The 24,079-nt window shown below is 35.4% G+C and overlaps 1 protein-coding gene across 2 annotated transcripts in view; it reads right to left on the reverse strand.

Annotated features, from left to right (window-relative positions):
- The window catches only part of COPB1 (COPI coat complex subunit beta 1), a 32,657-nt gene extending 12,469 nt beyond the window's left edge, over positions 1 to 20,188 (reverse strand). The window contains exons 1-14 of one of the 2 annotated variants that reach the window (XM_060104254.1): positions 19,937 to 20,188; positions 19,236 to 19,388; positions 15,752 to 15,981; positions 15,160 to 15,329; positions 13,271 to 13,385; positions 11,892 to 11,984; positions 9,757 to 9,894; positions 7,520 to 7,639; positions 6,005 to 6,112; positions 5,775 to 5,921; positions 4,906 to 5,051; positions 3,406 to 3,502; positions 2,134 to 2,294; positions 1,132 to 1,252 (exon numbers count right to left, since the gene is read on the reverse strand). In XM_060104254.1, the coding sequence (XP_059960237.1) occupies positions 1,132 to 1,252; positions 2,134 to 2,294; positions 3,406 to 3,502; positions 4,906 to 5,051; positions 5,775 to 5,921; positions 6,005 to 6,112; positions 7,520 to 7,639; positions 9,757 to 9,894; positions 11,892 to 11,984; positions 13,271 to 13,385; positions 15,160 to 15,329; positions 15,752 to 15,981; positions 19,236 to 19,326 (1,737 nt within the window). In that variant the 5' untranslated portion in view covers positions 19,327 to 19,388; positions 19,937 to 20,188. The remainder of the gene's footprint in view (positions 1 to 1,131; positions 1,253 to 2,133; positions 2,295 to 3,405; positions 3,503 to 4,905; positions 5,052 to 5,774; positions 5,922 to 6,004; positions 6,113 to 7,519; positions 7,640 to 9,756; positions 9,895 to 11,891; positions 11,985 to 13,270; positions 13,386 to 15,159; positions 15,330 to 15,751; positions 15,982 to 19,235; positions 19,389 to 19,936) is intronic. The other variant, XM_060104253.1, reaches the window with a different exon arrangement.
- Between the last annotated feature and the right edge of the window lie 3,891 nt (positions 20,189 to 24,079).

Below are 24,079 nucleotides of genomic sequence, written 5' to 3' on the forward strand. Positions count from 1 at the left end.
AGTGGTAAATATGTGGGCAAATATAACTTTTTTCTCATTAAAAAAATACTTGGAAGAAAATTGACCATTTATAATGGATTAATGGATATACAGAAACAGCAGAATATTATACAGCCTTAAAAAGGAAAGAAATTCTGACAATGCTTCCATACAAATGAACCTTGAAGACATGCTAAATGAAATAAGCCTGTCACAGAAGGACAAATATTCTATGATTCCATTTATATTAGGTATGTAGAATAGGCAAATTTATAGAGGGAGAGGAGTAGAATGGTGGGTGCCAGGGGCTAGGGGAGGGAGTATGGGGAGTTACTGTTTGCTGGGTAGTTTCAGTTTGGGATGATGAAAAAGTTCTGGAGAGGGATAATGATAATGGCTGCACAACAATTTGAATGTACTTAATGACACTGAACTGTACATTTAAAAACAGTTAAACTGGTCAATTTTATGTTATGTACATTTTACCATGAAGAAAAATATGAAAAAACAAAAACCCACCCAGGAAGGTACGTGAACTTTGTCCTGTTCTCAGCTCTCAACTTCTTACAACTTGCTTAGTATGTTCCCCTTCCCTACCTGAGTCTGGACACTAGATAAATAAGAATTCGGAAAGAAATGGTGCATATATACTAAAAAGATAACTGACTATTTAAAGCAAAAATAATAACAATACATCATAGGGTGGATAACATGACATGTAGAAATAAAATATAGGACAATAACACAAAGGATGGTAGTAGGGGTTGGGTGGAATCAAAGTACATTATTATAAATTGGCATACAGTCAGAATGGTCAGACGCTACGATGAAGGTATGAACTGTAGAAATGGGAATACATTTAAGAGGCACTTCTAGGATAAAACAGACAGTAACTGACAGGATGAAGACGCTGGAGGGAGAGACATTTCCTTCACTGGGCCCTGACTAATCCCAGCAAGCAGAAATAACCTCATAAACCCTTGTATCACTTCCACTGGACTAATCACGTGCTATTGTTATTACATTACTTTGTCAATTTTACAATCATTAGGTTGTATATATGTTATGCTATATCACTTTGTCCATTTCCCCAACTAGAGCATAAGCTCTCAAGATTCATTTGTTGGGTAAATGTAGGATAAATGAACTTACATTTTGCTTTTTCTTCTCCTGAACCAAAGCTACATAGCGCAAGGCAACCTTGGTCAGAGTTGTGGCAAGCGAGGCAGCCACAAAGAAATCTCCATCCAGAAGGAATCCTCGCAGGGGAGGTCTGCAAAGCAATCAGGGAAAGTGAAAGCCACCAACTTCTCAGCCGCAGGCAGCTTGTGTATAAAGGACTCAAGGAAGCCTACTGAATACTCTCAGTGCCACCCTTCAGTGATAGGGATCTCAATTATGGTTCCCTCTTTAGCTCTCAGAATAAAAAAGGAAAAAGAAAAAATCACATGGCTTTAACACTTATCTTCAAATGATAAAAGAGCTAAATGAATAGGGAAAGAGAAAATGGTTAAAGGTGCATATACTGAAACCAATGAGCTACATTCAAACCCCAGCTTATCTATTTATTTATTGTGTCCCTCTGGGTAAGTTGCAAACCTCTCCAGGCCTCAAATTCCTCTGTAAAATGTGGTTAATCAACAGGATACTGTCAAAGACTATATGAGACAAACTCTTTATTTAGCCCAATGCCTAGTACATAGTAACCATTAAAATTTTAGGCAAATTTTCATCAACTTCACTATAATATTGAGAACAAAATAAGGAGGAAAACATCCAAATTTTATTCCATCAATTAGAAGTGGAAAACCTTCAAAATATGTTTTCCAAATGCAAAAAGGCAACAAAACTCAAATATCACCAGTTACCTCCATTTAGCATTTTCTACATGAGTAAAATAATTTTAGTTTAAACAGAACACAGTTATTTCAATGAGAACAGTTATAAGGAGCAGAGGATTAAAACTATTAACACAATTTCTGGGAGAAAGAACTTAAAACATCATTCTCCTTTCAAGTATCTTATATGGCAAAAATTTCCATTTGGGTCAAAAGAGCAAACTATCAATAATAAGAAAAAGAAATCCTTTGACTGTTTTAGACACAGGAGTAATCATAGAGGTGTAGCTGGCAGGGCACAGGTGCCACAAATTACCTTTCTTCCTCTTTCTTGGTGGGTCTGGTACTGCTAAGGGCACTCTGTGTTGCATAGGTGCCCATTTCAGTTACCAACTTCTGAACTGGCCCCACAGTTATTTCTTCTTCAGGTTTTAATTCACCAGCTTCTTTTTTAATTTCTGACTCTACAATTGGGATCTAAAAATCAATTGGAAACATCAATTTAGTAATAATATCAGTAGCAAGCAAAACATATTTAAATATTCAATCATTTCTATAGTTCTCTACAGAACTATTCCCACAAAGGGATTTTTGGAACTTGGGACTCTGCTTTCAATTTTCATTCCTTCCTAGGATAATATAGTGAGAACAGGGGCTTTGGAGTTGGATGCCACTTTTAGTTGTATGGTTCTGGGCAAATTAATTAAACCACTTTGAGCCTTAGTTTCCTAATCTGTTAAATGGAAATCTTAATTCTTTCCACACAAGTTACTTAATAGGAAAATGCTTAGGACACTGACTATAAGACAAAGGAGATACTAACTAAGCCTTATTCTTCTTCTCCATCCCTTCCCTTGAAATACTAACCAAAACCAGCACCCATCCTTCCATAAAATGAAATAAATCTAACTTATTTGTACATAGTAACTTCATCAACTTCCTCTTTTAAACCAAATGAATACTTTGTATTTATTTCTCAACACCAGTCTATCATCTAACTTAAGAGCTCTAAGAGTCTTCAATCATTATCTATCCACTCCTTTATTATATAGATGAAAAACCTGATGTCCAGTCAGGTTTAGGAACTTACATCCAAAGACCCAGAGCTAATTACTGGCAGAAGAAAGACTGGAATCCAGGCTCCTAACAAGCACTGTTCTTTCTATTCTACCATATGGTTGTTTGGATGAGGAAATACCGCCAGTTTTAGTACATAAATACATATTCTAAAGTCAGCCTTGTTCTTAAATATATGCATTCTTTTTTCATAACGCAGAGGATTAAGCAGAGTTTTACAAGTCTTTTTCTTTTTTTAAAACACAGAACCTTTTGTTCAAATAAAATCTTACCCAGAAGGGTAAATAATACAGACACAAGAACAGGTGTTACGGCTCAATGCAGGGGAGGGCAACTCTCCTAATTTCCCATTGCCCAAAGGCTTAATTATCTGTGTAATTAAAATTTTTTCAGTGTTCTTTAGCCCAAGAACTACTAAATAAAAACACAAAAGCAAATCACCACATAAAAGTGAGTTTACTAAAGTAAAAAATCACCATATAAAGTAGAATTTACTAAAAGTAAAACATACCTCCCCCAGGGACCTGCGGACCTCAGTCATCACACTCTGAATGTCTTCCTTGGTACTACAGTATTCTCCCAGGATCCATAATGCTCCTCGGTAAATCCTATAGCAAGAATACAAGTTCTGAAACACTGATTCTGCCAACAAATCTTGAAGCAGTGATCTTTCTTTGTGAATTTAAGCATAAGCAAGAAAACAATATTCTGCAGTTGTGAGGGACTATGGATGAAATATTAAGGAAGAATATAACAAAGACACTAAGTTTCTTTGATTCTCTCTTGAAATCACAAGGATTAAAAGGAAAGTAAGTGTCTTATCCATCATTTTTAGGAACATTCTACAACTGGTAAACCCAGTAGTAAAAATAAAATACCAAGATGTTTCCCAGAAAGGTGTTATCTTCCATTTAGGACCAAATTTAAGGTAAATTTGATTTTATAACTTACCACTACAAAAAATGTATTATTTTAATATAAAAAGTAATTCACTGAAGAGGCAGGATGCTGAAAAGAACAATGAAAAAGGAAGGAATGCAGAGGATCATAACAAGAAGACCAAAAACATAAAGAAAGCAACATTTTCTAGTTAAAAAATGTTAAACTGAATAAAGTCTTCAGTCATCTTTTCCCTAAGATTTTCATTAAATTTATTCAAAAAAATTCTAGAAACTGAAGCTCTAAGAGATTATGGCTGCCAAAAGCTAAACTTTGATATGTTTTTTTTCCCCAGAAAGGAAGCAATCTTTCTCACTTCCATAAATATCAATACATTTTCATATCATAAAACCAATTTTGTAGTCCCTTCTTTTCTATACAGGCAGATATAATGCAAGTCTACTACAGTCTATCAGATGATTTACATGAAGCAAAACTTGGATGCAACGTCCTTTCTCATTAGCAAAGGCTATCTGAAAGGAAACAACTCAGATTTAGGTTGTATTTTCAATCCTTCACTTCAGTAAATGCTCAAGGGGGGATATAAATAATAATGGTATCCCCAAAATGATACCTTTTAAGAATACGTTCCTTAGTCACTTCAGGATTTACAATGTTTTAGAGGAAATGAGAATAAAGAAACCTACCTACATCACGTGTACAAAAATTTTATTTTGCGCATAGATTATGGGTTAACTAAGGGTGAGAGTAGGGGTGACATGTTTCTGACATTTGTCTTATTTTGTCTTGAATGTGTTGAGACACCTCTCTTCCCCTATACTGTCTATCAACTGACCCTTAAAAACAGAAATTGGGGGCTTCCCTGGTGGCGCAGTGGTTGAGAGTCCACCTGCCGATGCAGGGGACACGGGTTCGTGCCCCAGTCCGGGAAGATCCCACATGCCGCGATGCGGCTGGGCCCGTGAGCTGGGCCTGCGCATCTGGAGCCTGTGCTCCGCAAGGGGAGAGGCCACAACAGTGAGAGGCCCGCGTACCGCAAAACAAAACAAAACAAAACAGAAATTGGTAAAATGCTTATTTGACTTTACATTTAAACAGATTTTAAACCTACTTGACAGATTTGATAGCATGAAAGACTTCAAGCATCTTCTCAACAATAAGCATTCTCAGGTTATCAAAGCGCTGAATGGCTTCACGAACAAACTCCAAGACATCAGCAGCTGCTGCTTCATTACTGTCACTGAGAAATTCCATTAACTAAAAGAAAAAAATGGATAACGATTACATCTTTTCAGAAGGAAAATTATCTAAGGTTTAATAAATAAGTAAATAAACAAATTTACAGAGAATATAAATAACACTTTCCAAATATACAACAAAACGTAAGTTGAGAGACAAGCATCATTATGTAAACAAAGCCATGAGGGCTTTTCAGTTTATTACAAAACACATGATAAAACAGAAGCTGGAAATCCACAAGTCAAAATAAATTAACTGGACACATCTAAGTTGTAACTAAAAGTAAAATCATTTTAGAGAAAATTCAGAGCTCAAAGTCAAAATTTCAAATTACAATAACATACCTCATTTATCTGACAATGACAGAAAACAAAATATTCTGGGCACGTTAATTTTTCCTCTAATTAAATCCTTCAACTTTAAGAGGTAAAATGCCACTGAATAATCTATACACACAGAATAATTTTACTTTAGGAACTGTAACAAACATTAATTGCAGTAATATGTGGAAGTATTTTTGTCACTATTTTTTTTGTTGTTTATTTTTTTGGTGAAGATGTAAGAGAAAGAAGTCAGTCCTTATCCTTTTGAGCTTAATAGTAAACATAAAGATCCCTTCTGACCATGAGATTTAGTGAGTACAGACAGTTGAGATTTCCAGAGTTTAACTGTTAAATAACTAGAATTTCTTAATTTTTATTTTTAGAGAATTTCAAAGTTAAGATCATTGGAATTACATACCACAGGAATAACATTTGCAGCCATATCTGGAAATCGGACAGAACAGGAATGCAATGTTCGCACAAGGAGTTGTCTGTATTTGTCAGTATCTTCATGCTCTGACACATTATTTGTTTTAATCACTTCCTTCTTAAGGACAATAACCAGCTATAGAACAAAGTAAAAATAAGTGAGAATGACATCATGTTTGGCTTGACAGCTTACAAAGTGCTGTCAAAGTTTTGTTTTACCTCTTCGACATTCCTAGAGGAGACAAGATCCAGTGCTAACTGCAGAGTTTTCTTGCGTACTTCTAAGTCTGGTGTGCTCAGTACTCTTAGGATGTCCATAACCAGATCCTGAAAAAGAATAAAAAAATCCAGAGTTAACACCAGTATTTCTAGTCACAAGAAGAAAATCCTAACTGTAGAATAAAGGATTCTGTCCCTCATAACCTTAATTCTTTGATCTATAATAAAATCACTACTGGTGGAAAAACCAGATAATTTGAGTCACCTGATATAAGGCAATATGAAGTATATAATATCACATATGATGCATTCACATTGAAAATGTTTACTCGTGACTCTATCAAGCTTTAGTTCAAACTTACAGTTTACAGAAAATACAAAAGTCAGAGGAACAAGCTAAATGACACAAAGAAAGTAGCCAGACACATCCAGAAGGAGACCAGACATTTGGTCTGGTCTCTTGAACAAGTCAGTATCATGAAAAAATGATACTGCTCAAATTAAGAGACTTAAGGAACCATACATCACAACCACATACATCACAACCAGATGTGATGTTTGGTCATGAACTGGAAAAACAAAACTAAAGGGTGTTTTAGGGACATCTGGGAAAACTGGATAATATTAAGAAATTATTAATAATTTTGTTAAGTGTGATAATGTTATTTTGGCTCTGCAGGAAACTGTAATATTTTAAAGAAGCATACTTAAAAATCTATAGCAAGTAAGTATTTTTAAATATAGCAAAACAAAATATTTTACTTCTTTAAAACTTTCTATTTTTAAAAATTTCTCTGATAAAAATGTTCTATAAATTTTAAGAATGAATGAACTGTATAACCTTCACTTACATCTGCCAGTTGTTAATATCTTGTTACATTTGCTTTGTCATACTCTCTCTACTCCTAAATGTTTTAGTGTATACTCAAGAAAAATTTCTTACATAACCACTGTAAAATTCTCAAATTCAGAGAACTTAACATTGATAACAATACTATTAAATAATAGAGTCTATATTCACATTTCTCCAACTGTCCCAATAATGTCCTTTATAGAAAATTTTTTGTTGTTACTCTGATCCAGGATCAGCATTGAATTTAGCTCTATTTGTACCATGGGGCTTTATTTTATAACAATCATTCTCACAGATTAAATAGGTATGCTGATAATTTTCTAGAATCTAATCATCTTTATTCTCAGTTGGTATAATTATTTTACAAGAAATGTAAATTATATTAAAATTAAAACAAATATATCTCTACTGCTAAGAACACCAAGTGCAGTACAAATAGAAAAGATAAAAGGTAACATATTAATTCATGTTAGAAATGTTTTTTTATAACAAGGACAATATCTCAAAAGGCTATGGTGCTTCAAGAGTTACACCTTAGTTGACCAAAATTTAAACTGCCCAATCTCCAAGCATTTAAGCTAACCAAGACAGTAAGTCTTAGGAATTATCTCAATTTGAAAAAAGATTTTATTGATGATTTCTCTCTTTTAGAAAACACTTACCTGTAGTACTCGTTCATGAGCAGGATGTTCTTTCAATTCTATCAATCGATCCAGAACTATGAGCTTTACATTGTTGTCACTCTCCTTAATAATTAAATCAATGTAACACTGAGCAGCAGCCTATATGAAAAAAGAAATATATTTTAAGAACACATTCACCTACCTTAAACACAGAATCTGAAAATAAGAAACAAAGCCTCCAAGAAACCAAAATACATTTACCACTACTGCACTAAAAGTTTATGCAGTTTTCCCAGAGGAATGTGTCCCTCTATTTCCTAAGTTCTAACAAATTTCATTATTTTTTTCAAGGTTACAAAAAATCAGAAGCATCACAAATTAAAAGGATGAAAAGGGGCTGTTACAGGCAGAAACACTTGTTAACAGGCAAAAATTAAGGGCTGGGCTTCCCTGGTGGAGCAGTGGTTGGGAACCCGCCTGCCGATGCAGGGGACGTGGGTTCGTGCCCTGGTCCGGGAGGATCCCGCATGCCACGGAGCGGCTGAGCCCGTGGGCCATGGCCGTTGAGCCTGCGCGTCCGGAGCCTGTGCTCCGCAATGGGAGAAGCCACGGCAGTGAGAAGCCCCCCAGAAATTAAGGACTGAACCTAAGGAACAAGGGAGAAAAAAGCTGACAGAGAATCCCAAATAGTTTAGCTATTGAGCATCTTTTAGGTTAGGTGCAAATTCTAACACACCTGCATTACGGTACCGAAAAATCAAGTATATAAAGATGGCCCTGAGTCATTAAAAGCAAAGGACAAAGGAGCAAACCTGAAAGAGCTCCCAATGACCAAAGCTAGAACAATTTGATCAATAAAATAAATAATAATATTGGATTATAATCCACAGAATAAAATATCCATATTGATATAAAGAAAGAAAGAAGGAAAGGAGAGAGGGAGGGAGGGAAAAAAGGATGAAGGAGAAGGGACAGCTCCTCCTTGCAGAAGAACTCCAAATAATACATGGAGAATAAGGGTAATAGAAAATCACCATTAGAATATCATAGTAGTAACTGTTGTAGAAAAGATTCACTGATAGGTGCTAAAATTAGTTGGTGTAAGTCGGAGGAGAAATAGGATATTCGTACAGTTTCAAAGTATCTTCTCAAGATATTGATTGATTACAAAAGGAAAAATCATAACTCAACAGTGGAAAAATCTGGCAGACGCCACCTTAACCAAATGATCAAGGTTAACATCACCAGTAAGACGATGTATCAGCATCATATAATCCTAGATATGATACACTGAGAATGGTGCATCACTTCTGTGGTATTTCCCCCTCGCCCAAATGCATAACCTTAATCTGATTAGGAAAAAACACCAGACAAACCAAAATTAAGGGATATTTTACAAACAAACTGACCCAGTACTCTTCAAAAGTGTCAATGTCATGAAAAACAGGGAAGGGCTAAGGAACTGTCACAGAGTGGAGGACGCTAACACATGTTAACTAGATGCTACATGGGATCCTAAACTGGATCCTGGGACAGAAAATTATCTTTAGTGGAGAAACTGGTGAAATCTGAACAAAGTCTATAGTTCAGCTAACAATATTGTTCCAATGGTAGTTTCTTAGTTTTGACAACTATACAATTGTTATGCAAGACATGAACATTAAGGGAAGCTGGGTGAAGGGTAATAGGAACTTTGTCCTAGGTTTGCAACTTTTCTCTAAGTCTAAAATTATTTCAAAATAAAAAGTGAACAGAATTTTTAAAGTATTGGTGGCAAAATCAGTAAATTCTCCTATTTATACAATCTGGCTTTCTAGAACAGTTCATTCTATGAATATAGTAGGGGTTCTTCACATAGTCTTGATAGAGTAAACTAAAAAAGAGAAATATTTCATTATTGAAAATATTCACTGGAACTTTCTTAGGGTCCATCCTTTAGGATCCAGTATCCATTTTCCTAGATCTAGTTTTTAATGTAACTAAAGTATGGGTGGAGATCTTAAAATACCAGTGTCATTCTCCAGAAACTAGAACTACTGCTATTCTCTCTCTGTCTCTCTTGCTCTCTCCCTATATACATATGAAAGCAAAAAGAAAGAAAAGAAGGAAGGTCAGACTACATAAGAAATCAAATAATTTTCTAATATTCGTAGTCACTTCTATGCCATGTAATGCCATATAACAACACAGTAAACTGCAATGTCACTAAATCATAAGTGATAAGACAGCATATCTATCATCTAATTGGCACCCCCCCACCAAAAAAAAAGCAGTACCTTGATTGCAGTAGGTGCACTAGAGAGTGTCACTAATGTTCCAGCGGCTTCATATTTTACAGCAGGGCTAGATGACTGTAGTAAGTTATAGATGCAGCGAATGAAACGAGCCCTTTCTGATGGATTAGCATGACAGACCTGGAGAAGAAAACATTTAGGTTTCAATTGACTGCAGGAACACTTGCTTTCAAACAGATTTTTAAAATGGATATCAGCTTACGGGATGCTAGTTTTAGTAATCTGAAAGCTAAGAATAGTCTTATAAGGACACCTGAAGATGTCGGCCAATGTCGGATGAGACGCTGTGACACAACACTGGTAATTTCAGAAAGAAATAGGTTTTACTTCAAATAATTGTTACAGCTACTCAATCCATTTATTCATTCAATAATACTTTATATTTCCACTCTTTCTATAAAGATTTTTAGATGGCTCATAATTAAAGATATGCGTACTATACACAAGTGAAATAGAAAGAGAAAATGTAAAGTAACAAAGAAAGGACAACATATTAAGTACACTAATATGGGTACTGTAATAGGTATTAAATTTGGTCCTACATTTTTATTCTGGATGTCACATCAAAAAGGGAAACATGATGGATTATATAAATCTCAACAGCTGATAAAAGAAACATACCAATTCTTAAATAAAGCAAGAAAGATAACCTCTTTTTCAAGTACTGCTACTTATTATTTGGGGCCATATTCAATGTTGGGAGGACAACTATAATTTTCTATCCCGTTCTAAATGCATCTCAGTACCTTTACCTGTGAAGCAAATATTCCTTACTTTTTCTCTTTTGAAGTCAGTATTTATGTTAGATTTTCCTAAAATATACAGTCAAATCTCCATTACTCCAACATGACTCAAAACTTCTTCCCTCTTACTATAACCTGGACCCTACCAGACAAAGAAGTCACTGGATAGCAGAGGATTTCTATTTTTGAGACCCTCAGTGGCATCCCTAAACCATACACGTGAATTATATTTACATATATTACACATATTATATTTATATATTTATAGTTCTGGTTTCATCTTAAATGCCAGTTCCAAATGACTGGGTACCCTGTGTTGAAAGGGGCCTCTTTCCTGCAGAAGCAAAGAGGCTGTAATGAGTGAGAGTGTCTGCTAGGGGTATTCTGTCCACGCCACCCTATTCAATAAAAGTCATTCCTAACAAATATTTTTGTTGGCCTCCAATGGTATCAATAGCAAAACTGGATGTTATTGCATCTTTTATTTTCTCAGAACGTTAAGATGCAATCAATTCTTTCGAAGGATATATCAAATTAAAATGTTGCCAATAAAGTAATTCATTTTAAAATCCAAATCTCTAATCTAGTTTTAAACTTTCTGTGAGTCAATGACTTACAATATCATATTAACATATTTAAAAAAGTCTTTCTATTCTCTTTTACAAACAGGAACAAAAAAATACTTAAGACTTTTTTTTGGTTTGTTTTTAGATTTCCAAAGTATTCTTGTGTGGGGACTGCCCTGGTGGTCCAGTGGGTAAGACTCCACGTTCTCAGTTCAGGGGGTCTGGGTTCGATCCCTGGTCAGGGAACTAGATCCCACATGCATGCTGCAACTAAGAGTTCACATGCCACAACTAAGAGTCCGCATGCAGCAACTAAGAAGTCCCCATTCCACAACTAAGAGTCCACATGCTGCAACTAAGAGAGTCCACATGCTGCAACTAAGAAGTCCGTGTGCCGCAACTAAGAAGTCCATGTGCCGCAACTAAAGATCCCACATGCTGCAACTAAGATCTGGTGCAGCCAAAAAAAAAAAGTAGTCTGGTGTGTATTCAAGAAAAGATCTTGACTTTTATTTCAAAGCCTAATTCATTTCAAAGCCTATTCAGTGACTTAGCAGTACACAACAATTTCTTCACAGCTGTATTGGGTCAAACCATGAGTTTTCATAGAATTCTTTATGGAGGTTTAGAAAGAATGGAAGTATTTGGAAAATATGATAAAACAAAGGGGGTGGGGAAGACTTTAATAGGCCATGATATAAAATATTTCTACTGTTAAAACATATTATCCTAGCAATTAAGCAGCATACCAGAGACTACTTAACCTCATCTCAAACTCTTAATTTTGCCCATTATAAATTAGTCTTACCTTATAAATTAGTTCAACAATAACCAACTGAAGAATGTCTCCAAATGTCTGAACTTGATCAATACAAGTACTTAGGTAATCCAAAGCTCGATCCTGAAAAAATAACAATATATTTATCAAACTCAACCTCATTCAATAAAAGGACTTAATGAACTTTAAAAAATATATACAACTAAATCTAAAACAAATGAGGAAATGAGGGCAAAGGAAAATTAATTGAAGGAAAAAAATGAAGGTTAACACATAATAATAACACATAATGTAAAAGTAATGTACACATTACTTTTAATAACACATAATGTAAAAGTAATAACAACACATAATGTAAAAGTCAAACATATTTTCTAGAAATGGGCCACAAATCTAGGGTCTGAATTTTCTAGCAGCTAAACCAAGTAGAAAGACATTATGTGTTACATGATTCAGGGTATCCACACAATCAAAACAAACCAACTGCTTATGAGCACAGTTACTCCTATTTCTGAGACCCAAAAGAAAAATTTCATTGATTCTCACACACTGAACAGTGTGATATAGAGATCTATGGCCTCAACAACAGCTCTACAGTAAAAGTATCAACAAATTTTATTGAACTATTTCTGATTATGTCCCTTCATGCAGGTAAACAGCATAAAAGCAATAACACAGGTCAATAAAACCAACTCTAGAGAACGACAAACACTGTGGCCCAAATAAGCAGCTTTCTTATAATCTTGTTTACAAAGATAAAATGATAGCATCTAGATTTCAGAGGAATGGAGAGATTCCATACTTCCTAGTCTTCATGCCTATTTTGATAATAAATACTGGATGGTAAAAATTCTGAGATTAGATGCCACCAAGGTATGCAGAGTCACTGCTAACCACAGAAGAATAAACTTTAATCACCAGCGGAGCTGGATGTACAGCTGACATTTACTTATGAAGTTTGAAAAGCCTAATAAAGACATATCTACATTGAAGTCCACCCTCTTTTGAAGCTATGGCTCAGGATAGACCCTATAAAAAGCTACTATTTTTCTCTGTTAAACAATTTTAGATCTATACTAAAAGAAGGAAAAATAAAGCCCCAAAGCAGAGTGCCACAGCACATGGCCATAATAATTTCAGTCTGGAAGAACTGTAAAGTGGCTGTTATTAAATGCTTCTCTGATGCTTACTTTAAAAGAAAGAGTATATACTTAAGCAATATTCCACAGAAGGAATTTTTTTAATTCTATTTTTATATATATTAAGTTAAAAAATCTAAAAAAGTCAAAATATACAAATCACATGTACTATAAACAAAATTATTGACTAAAAACTTGATTAGGCCTCTGAAATATCTTTAATTCTCATTTAAATACAGTCATAAAAGTATTTTTTAAAAAGTACTTCACCTGATCTGCATGAATAAGCATCATAAATGCATTTCTTTTGCAACTTGCATCCTTCTCATTCACCAGAAAATCATGTATCAGTTCAGGAGCATCAGGTATAAGATGTTCAAAATTTCTTGAAATAAAACAGGTAATATCCATATTTAATAAAAATCTACTTTGTTATTTTAGTAACTCTCTGGACACTACCAAAATTAACCTTTATCAAATCTTATAACACTATCAATTTTTTTGCTTTTCAAAACTTTAAATCAATTAGAAAATTTTGAGTATGAATCAGAAGCTTACATCTTCATCTATTAAGTTACCAAATTATATGTTTTCTAAGTCAATACAGAAAGACCTGATTTATCCAACATGCTACCTATCAACTGAATAGCTCTAACAATTCTCTTTCATATACTTTAGGGATATAATGCTGATGCTCATAATGACAACCTCAAGGTACTGAAAGATCCTTCATTAAGAATTATTAGAGGGCCTCCCTGGTGGCGCAAGTGGTTAAGAGTCCGCCTGCCGATGCAGGGGATACGGGTTCGTGCCCCGGTCTGGGAGGATCCCATATGCCGCGGAGCGGCTGGGCCCGTGAGCCATGGCCGCTGGGCCTGCGCGTCCGGAGCCTGTGCTCCGCAGCGGGAGAGGCCACAACAGTGAGAGGCCCACATACCGCAAAAAGAAAAAAAAAATAAAAAATAAGAATTATTAGAGAAAAAAAGTCCCTTGAATTTTATTAATTATGCACTGTATTTATTTATTTACTTACTCCTTATTTTGAAAATTTAAACTGTTTGCAGTATACAAAACAATGAACACCGGCTTAATAAAAACGGTCACCTAGCTTTAACAATGATTAATTCATAGTCATTTTTGTTTCACCTACATCTCTACTTACTTCCTCTCCTCCCACATTATTCTTAAGCAAATCCCACACCACGTTAACACTCCTTCTGTAAATATATGAGTATGCTTCTCTAAAATTAAGGACTCTTTCTTTTTTAAATTAATATTAATATCATTATCATATCTTAAAAACTGTAACAATTCCTTACTCTCATCATATAGAAAGTGTTCAAATTTCCAACTGACTTATGTCATAATTTTTGTGTGTATATTGTAGTTTAAATTCTGAAATTTGTGTAGTCTGTATGGTAACTTTCAAAGAACTCTACATTATTAACCAGAATACCACTTTTCCTAACAGACAACAAAATCTAATGTAACAGTAAAAGAACTGTGAAATTACTTAACAATCAACTATTAAAGTACAAAGATATTTATATAAATTACATTCTAATTCTAAATAAATTGACACCAGTGACTGTAAACACCAAGCATTCCAGCCTCATCTAACTCATTCTTTTAAAGTCCAAACTTTAAAACTGCCTTTTTAGAATGGCTTTTAAAGTCCAAAATCTTCAGCTTTCTAAGGACAGGAATCAGCTGAGAATTGCAACCCTTCCTATTAAAAAAAGTTCCCTCCTTAAGGCTTCTAAGTGTAAAAAGACCCACATTCCACAAAAAGAGAATTCTAAAATAAGGTCAAAATCTCAAAGCTATGGGCTAAGCAAGTTAATAAATTAATTAATTGGGCTGGAGTACTAAAATTGAGAATGACAGGTAGTGTCATAAACTGGAAAGTGTACAACCTGTTTAAAGGGGGCCATATTCACTTCCAGCAGATTGTCATTATGCAGAAACCAGGACCCAGTGTTGCCAGATCTTTCAACTTTTCAACGTTAACAACTTAATGATAATAAAGAAAAAATGTTCAGGCTAATCAACACATATTAGCAAGCTACATACAATCTGCAAGGAAACACTTTGGAACTTCCAGTCTGAAAGACTGAACAGTCCTCACAGAACTAAGCCAAAGGAAGACCTTTATTTACCTATAGATAGTATAGATGGCCAAAACAGCATTTCTTCTAACATAGCTGTGTCGATGCTCCAAGCAAGCACGGATAGCTGGCATTAAAGGTTCCAGCAATTCTGCCTCTTTCAATTTGCAAAGAAAACGAAGAGTAGATCCTCGAATAAATTCATTAGGATGTTGAAGGTCCTGATATAAAATTTTAAATATGAAATGTTGAGTCCCAACATTTTACAAAAAACCCACAATTTTTAAGTACAAAATTTTCCAATAAAAAAGTCAGAAAGTAGGCTTGAGGAAAAAGACCTAGATTATTACACAATTTCCATCACATTCCTGTTGATTAAAGCAAGTTTTACTTATCACATCAATGTCTTATATTCTATGTGTCACTGTTTTTTATTAATAACATATAAAATGCATGGAAAGTGTCTAAAAAAAGGAACAATAAAACTTTTCACAGTAACTTTTTACAACTTCAGTTCCAAATATCTACAACCTACATCTTACCCAAGATTTAATTTTAAAAATTAAAACAAAGCCCATTCCACCAAGTTTACAATTATTTAAAAATCAAAGCAGTATTTGGAAATAATCATGGTTTGGTTTACCTTTCTATATGCATCACATACAAGGATCATTTCGTGCAAAAGTCTCCCATCTGGAGTTGTTTTAGGAACAATTTCCCAAAATACCAGAAGTAACTTTTTGATGGTGTGATCCTGAAGAGGTAGCACAAAGCGAATGATAGTCATCAGAAGTCCAGGAAGCTTTTCACCATTTAGAATCATAATGATTACTTTCTTCAAAGCTTCAGTCTTTGACTTCACATCTCCTTTTTCTGATTCAAAAATTCCAAAAAAAAGAAATCACAATTATTTCAAAAGAAAATTTCTCAGATAATTTTAAAAGAAATTAACAAAATAAAACATTTTCTCACATTATCAGTGGCAATGGTAACAAAGGTACTAACCCAAGTGACAAGGGTTTTCCACCTGGCTTTGACAAAGACAAGCTGTACGACTTTATACAAGTCATTCATCTCTGAACCTCATGATTCTTTACACGTAATATAAAGGCACTGGATTAGATCTTTGGTCCCAAACCAATGGAGTTAATGCAGAAGCCGTGAATCTACAGGTGCACCAAATAATGTATATCTCAAACACACATGTAGCTATTTTTCAAAATTTAAACAGATGCTATTATGTGCTTCTTGAATTCAAAGTAGCTTTTAGTCAGTATGTATTTTCTAAACCACAGTTACAACCACTATTACAAGGGTGGGGATGGGGATCAGTGACATGTTTTCAAAATTAGGAAGAACCTCAAACTCAAAAAGTCTGGGAATTAATAGACTAGATTAATTCCAAAATCCCATCGTATTTCTACAGGCTATAGAACTTTAGAATCTTTCTTAAGAAATTACCTAAAAAACTGGAGGAAAATTTAAATATACTGGATTAGTAACCTTCATTTACAATAAAGGATGATGCATTTAAGATAAAATGCTAGTTTACTGTTACTTAACCTAAAAATATTTGCTATATGTTATGCAAAACAATCTATAATTTCACGTTATTACTGCATACTGAAGAATTTATGGTAAAAATCTTTTGGATCCAAAATTCGAAGACAGAAATATGAGACAAGCACACTCTACTACAATTGTTTAGATCATAAAAATAAACAAACATCTGGGAGAGGGAAGGATGAAGAGGGGTGATAAAAGTCTTTAATAATCAAGAGGAAAAGAAGAGAACTAGAAGTAAATTTTCAACAGTTAGAACATATGTGGCTATTAGAATAGTTCCTGTTGTTGCCAAAGGGACAGAGACTGTGAATGACTAACTGGTAGAGTTATAGGAAGGATTTAAGGTTCAGAAGAATCGTACTAGGTAAATCAAAAGTTCTTTCTAGCCCCCAAAAGCTATATATCTATTACCAACTTGGTATGATATCTTAACATGTTGAATAGAGAATATCCTCAGGTATTTGGACTGAGGACACAGTGAGGATTACTGCCAAATTTATCCCATAAGGGTCAGTATTTTTGTTTAAAACAGACTAACTTCTCATGCATCTTTCCATGCTTCAGAGTATTACATCTCCTGCCACACATGAAAAAAAAATTGTGTGCCATATCAAATCAAGAAATGAACTAATGTAAAAGGATGAATAAGTATCAATCTGGGCAAACCTTCAGTTTTTAAGTCATCAGGATGACAAAAACAAAGCATCAGGAGAGAGGATAGTACTACAAAACTACAAAATAAGACAGATTAGGCAAAGTTCTAAGTGGCTAAAGCTGTATTCACTAAGTCTAAACAGGTTTTCCTCTCTTTGTCCCAAAGCTTCCTTTGTGAATATTAAAAAAAAATTTTTTTTTTTTACCTAATCTGTTTGATCATGTAAAGGACACAAAGTCCACAAGACAATACCCTATCACTATAATGCTGATGGCTTCTTATGTTCCAGTTTTGGGCTACTTTTCATGAATTAGGAAATCCAAAAAGTTCAGCAGGATAAAAATCCACTTGTAACTAAAGGTTAAAAAGTCTTAAAAGTAAGTTTATTAAGCAAACTTGTAAAAAATCAACACCATTTATTTCAAGTTCCCCTAACCCCAATTTCTTCTAACAATTCAAATTGAGGTGAAGAATGCTTCTTTCCATGTATTCAAAATTTTCAGAACTTCTTTTCTTGTGTGAACACTATAAAAAACATAGAAATTTTCAAATATCAATTCAATTCACCAAAATATACTCCAGGGAATGTATAGACATCAGGGCTCACATCCAGTGATTAAAGGTAAAGGGTAGTTAAAGCAACTCACTATTTCACCAAACGAAAGTATTTGTTACTCAAATTGGGAACTACTCCTAAACTTTTTCTCATCTCAACTCTTTTGCAATAAAGTAAAAAATATACAAAAAATTCAAGACTACTTATTTATTTATTTGGTAGGTGGCAGGTAGTTAAGAGTATTTTTACAGTTAAGGACAAGTTTTGTTCCAGCAATAAACAGCAATAAAGTTTATTGCACCAGAAGTAAACTTAAGTATTCTGGGGGTTTAAAAATTAAAACTTTTAAATTATGAGGAAAAAATAGTACTGAAAGTTTATTCATTAATTTGCACTCCATTCTACTATCTAACATGAACATGAAAAAAAAAAGGAAATACAGTACAGGTGGCTTTTGTAAACTAAGGATATCAGTTTAAATGCCATAAAAAAACATTTCTTTTTCCTTCTCTAAAAACAGACCTCAATAGAAACCTAGTTTTGAGTAACCTAAATCAGGAGGTATTCCATTAGTGCTGATTAAGAGGTGGGAATATGCAAGTAAAACACCATCTCCTTTCAAACTGCAAACTATCTTTTAAAAGATACTCTCAAGTTTGAAGCATAATTTCCCCTCTAATCTGTTTTAAACAGTAGTTATTAGTTTAAGTTAAACTTAGTTTTAGTAGTTCAGTCAAACAAGAATCATTATCTTATGCATTACTTAAAAAATTTTTGACAAAATCACTCACAAAAAGGAGATACAGTATACTCTTTTAAAATTCAGAAATATAGTTTTTGTTTTCTTCTTTGCATAAATGCTTTAAAAATGAAAAGCTTAAATCTTTCTGAAAAATATACATATATCCCAGTGTTGACTTACTTGTTCAACAGGTAGTGAACCCAAAGAACAAAGTTCTTTTGGTTTTACAAGCTAAGTAATATGAAGTTAAGTGCACAAAGGAATTAAAACATTCAAATACACATTCTCAACCTGTTATCTACAGAGAATTGTCAGCTACATTTAAACAAGACATTACATTATCTTGAGGAACAGTTAAAAACGAAACCTTTACATTTCTTTAGCCCCACCCCACCATGTTATAAGCTAAACTGAGATGTTTTATTTGTAAAAACCAATATTGCAGGAGTAAAGGTAACACATTTTCATTTTTAATAAGACAAAGTTCTATTGAAGAGATCCTAAGAAAAAATTAAGACAAAAATTAAGCATTTCTAATTATAAAGGAACTTGAAAAGCAAATGAGCTTTTTATTTTCATTTCATTTTCAAAGTATTATCAAAGTTTACCTAGATCATTTTTTAAGCTAATTTCAGAAGGTGGTTCTGAATCCATTGGCACGTTAATTAACGTATAGCATACGTTCTCAGCAGCCGTCATGGTTTCCAGTTATAGCCAACTCTCGATACAAGATTTAAAGATAACGGATGCCAAAAAAAACCCTAGAAAAATAAATACAAGGATATCATCACAAGCGAAAAGACAAAACAAAAACAAAAATAGAACCAGTAACTATCGTGATCTTTCTTGTCTTTAGTTCATTCAGTTTGGCTTATGAATTTTAAAGTATTAGAAGGGGAGGATCAATCTACGTTATAAAAATAAATCCTGATATATTAAAAAACACACACTTGTCAGCCTTGGCCTAAGGTATATTATTTCCCACCGCACGATCCCGCCCGGGGTTCAGAATGCTGTACTGCAGAACTAAAGCCCACAATACAGTGACAGTCCCCCAGCCCCCCAGCCCATCGCGATATAAAACATAATACGCAATCTTAACTTCTAAAGTTAAAGAGCCCGTGCACGAATACTCTGCTGAAACCTTAAAGAGCTTTAATGCGTTCATCCGTGGGACACTTCCCCGTCCCTTCCCTCCTGCAAAGCAAGCCCCGGCCCGAAATGGCGAGCCCCAGGGCCCTGGGTCGGAGAAGACCCCCGGCCAGTACGCAGGCCGAGATGGGGCGTCCCGCCCAGAGCCTTCCAGTACCGCGTTCCACTTCGCCAGGCCCGGACGCTAGCGGCCTAGTCGCTCCCCTTCCGAAGCTTCCCGCTAGAGCGCGTTCCTCCGCCTCTGCCAAGCCCAGAACGACTCTCCGAGATTAGGGGCTTGCGGCCCGCTACCTGACTCCAAGGAGCAGCGGCGGGGGAAACCGCGGGACCGTGGCCTCCGGCTCCAACTCGCAGCAGCGACGGCGGACCAGCAAAGTCCTAGGCTGACGTGGAAGGGGGTGGGGAACCGACCCAGGCCACAGCCGCCTTAGCCCCTACGGCAACTCAGAGAGGACACGCGTCTCCGTCCTGAGTCTGCGCACTGCGAGTACGTCGTAAGCATTTCTAATTCTAAAAGAACTTCAAGTCTCCTCTTCTCAAGCCCTCGGCCGCTTTAGGCCAAAGAGGGAACTGGGAACACATACTTAAGTTTTCCCTGCAAGCTTGGGTTAAGCGTCGAGGTTATTTAAGCGCTACTTAGAAATTGTATTTTCTTCCAGAAACGGAAACAACCAAGGAGAAGTGCTTGGACAGAAAGGAAAAGCATTTTACAGGGCTCTGTGGCCCACTGGCAAAGAACGCTAGACTGGGAGCTGGAATCCCTTTTCTAGCTTACCCACTAAGAAACTGGGAAAGTAGCTAAATACAATTTGAGAAAGTAATTTCAGTTCTTCTAATAAAAGACACTGGATTATATGAAGATCTATTTCAGTTCTTAACGCTGTAGTCTGAATCTCTGCCTCTGCAGTTAGGCTGGAGTTGCTTGAACATCACAGTCGCACTGGTATGATTTCTGGTCCTTATTTAGTAATGGTCCCTTTCATTATCCTTTACAAGCACCTAGATTAAATTTTTTTAATCCTTAAAGGGACACTGACAGTCACTGTTTTAAAAGGATTTTACCTGTCTCCAAAGACCTAATTGTTACAGCTACAATCAGTCATAGTACCTGCGGTTTTGTCCATTTAAGGTTCCACGTACCCCCCTCCCCCAAAGAGGGTTTTCTGGCAAATTATTAACAAAGTTTTTTTAGAAACCTTAAGCAAAATACTGTGAATACAAAGAGGTCTGACAGAACCCGACCTTATTAACAGGCTCATCTCAATTAGGGAGATAGAACACAAATATTGCTTCATCTATCTAGAATCCAGTTATTTTGAGATTTCTTCTTTCTGGAACCACCAAGCAAAAAATAAATTCTTTGAGAACCCAAAATATATCGCAAAGGCCATGTGCTCCTCAAATCCTGTACATTCATTTTATTAAAACTATTTTTCGTGAGATAATTGTAAAAATGACGTTAATACAGATATCCCATCTTCACCTAGTTTCTTCCAATGGTAAAAAAATCTTCCATAATTATAGTACAATATCAAATCCAAGAAACTGACATTGATACAATTCACTCCTCCTCATTCAGATTTTACCAGTTTCACATGCAATTTTACCATGTTTAGATTTGTATGATCACCACTGGTCAAGATATAGAATAATTCCATTACAAAGCTCCCTCCTGCTCTTTTTAAAATTTTTATTGGAGTATAGTTGCTTTACAATGTTGTTAGTTTCTTGCTGTACAGCAAAGTGAATCAGTCATACACATATCTACTTTTTTTTAGATTTCCTTCCCTGCTATCCTTTTTTTTTTTTTTTTTTTTTTTTCCCTGATATCCTTTTACAGTCAGTCACTTCCCTCTTTAACCCCTGGCTACTACTATGCTGTTCCCCATCATTATAATTTTGTCCCTTCAAGGATGTAATATAAATGAATTATAGAATATAACCCTTTTGAGTTTGGCTTTTTTTTTTTTCCACTCAGTGTAATTCCCTTGAGATCAACCCAAGGTATGTGTACAAGAAGTTGTTCCATTTCTATCTTCATTTTTAATATGGAATTTTCAGAAATGCAGTTATCTGGTTCCCAAGCCCACTTATCAAGAAGTGACAATCTATCAGCATGAAAAGAGGACCCAAAAGGCATAAAAACTAGACTTAGCGATAAGAAAGCTCGGCAGTTTGGGTCTGCGCTGAAAATTGTCACTGGCAGTGTATATATATTATTGTATATTCTGAAATACAGAGCTTGTTGAACAGGTATCAGGCTCTTATACAGCCTAATTCTTCCTCACTTGTTATAACATGAACTTTGTTTTGGGACTTTTTACTCTAGCATGTAATTATATCATTTTGAACACTTTTTATTTTTTTTATTGGGGTACAGTTTTACAATGTTGTGTTTGAACACTTTTTAAATTATAAATTGAGAGCAAGGACCTGTCATATACTAAGAATTGAAAATTTTAGATGTCTAGGAAATCAAGGCCTAGAGGAAAGGGACTTGCCCCCAAGATCACAAAATGGTTAAACACTGAAAAAACTGGGGTCAGAACCTGAATCCTGTCACCTACTTTACTGTCTCTTATTTTTCATTATACCAGTTCTTAAAAGATGTACATATAGATGCCTAATAATTCCAAGTGAATTACATGTTATCTTTATATTAAAGTGATAGGTTTTATGAGGGCATTATTAGGAATTTTACTGTTTATTTAATACAGATTAAATGGAATGCCTGAGTATAACACACTAGATAAAACATGAAAAGACATCAAAATGAACTCTCTACAGATAATGGAATTGAATCTTATAGGGGTGGGGAGGATTTTAAGTTCTAAAGTCAGTGTGTCAGACTAAAATTACATATTGAAAAAATAATTACTAAAATTGCCCCCAAAGTACAATACAGATCAGTTTTTTTTTTTTCGGCTGAGTGCCAGCAAAGTAATTGGTTTACATTTGGGAACAGGCACAAAAATCTCTCTCTCTCTCACACACACACACATTTAAAAAACAGAATTACTCAACAAAGACAGAGGCTCACACAGTGAAAGGCACATGGGAAGGGAGACCTGCTTGAGGAAAGGGCAGATAATGAAATTTCTTACTTATGCTCCCTTGCCCAGACTGTACGCCGAGTCTGAAGGAAGGTAGGAGGACTCCCTCTTTCACTGTTTTGTGTTAGTGAGTAACATATCCTTTTTTTTTTTTTTGGCTGTATGCGGGCCTCTCGCTGTTGTGGCCTCTCCCGTTGCGGAGCACAGGCTCCGGACGCGCAGGCTCAGCAGCCATGGCTCACGGGCCCAGCCGCTCCGTGGCATGTGGGATCCTCCCGGACTGGGGAACGAACCCACGTCCCCTGCATCGGCAGGCAGACTGTCAACCACTGCACCACCAGGGAAGCCCTGAGTAACATATCCTTGATGCGACTGCATTGTAGGTCAAATGGTACTGGTGGCCTCATGGCAAGTTCAAATGGCAGACTCTTGAGGCTGATTCCAGAGTGGAGACCAACATCTCCACATTCCTGTATTTAGTCAGAGGTCATTCCTTCAACAAGGTTGCCAGTTTCTCTTACCACTCTCCCTTCAAGAAGTCACAAAGAGATTTAAACCTACTAAGTTTCACATAAATTTTCCCACCTAACCTTCACAATAATTCTCCAAAGGATTTCCCTAAGGGAAGGCTAAGTAAATTGCTCAAAGCCAATAGCAGCTAATTAGTAGAATTAGGTCAAAAATCCAAGTTCCCTATCTATAAACAAACTGCTCCTCTCTAGGAAGATATGAATCTCAGAAAATAAAATAATTCTTCTAGGCTTCTTAGCAGCAAAATTCTGGATTACTGGCTTTGTTTTTTAAAACAGATTTCCTCTAATTTCATTTTGCATGATCTAAGATAAAAATTGTACTGCAATATTTAAATACACAGTTCATAGGAATAATGGAAGGCAACCTAAAGATTATGCTGAAGTAGGGCTGGGCAGGATAAGAGGAAATGATGGTTTGGGATTAAATTTCCCTTTTGCTATTTTTGCAAAAATTCCCTACACTGAGACCAGACCAGAGATATCACTACTGCCACCTGCTGGTTGGAAAGAAAAATCGTTCCTATGTTAACAATCTTCCTACTACTATTGTTAGAAAGTGGTAGTTTCTTAGGTTTTAATCAGAATCTCCAGGGTTGAACCCTAAAATTTGTATTCTGGACCAAATCTCCATGGATTCTCATGCAGCCAGTCCATACACTGGGGAATTAGTATAAGGCTGTTATAGATAAGAGGTAATATTTTTCCTGTCACTAA

Source organism: Mesoplodon densirostris, chromosome 7 (genome assembly GCF_025265405.1).
Source record: "Mesoplodon densirostris isolate mMesDen1 chromosome 7, mMesDen1 primary haplotype, whole genome shotgun sequence".
Lineage (NCBI taxonomy): Eukaryota > Metazoa > Chordata > Mammalia > Artiodactyla > Ziphiidae > Mesoplodon > Mesoplodon densirostris.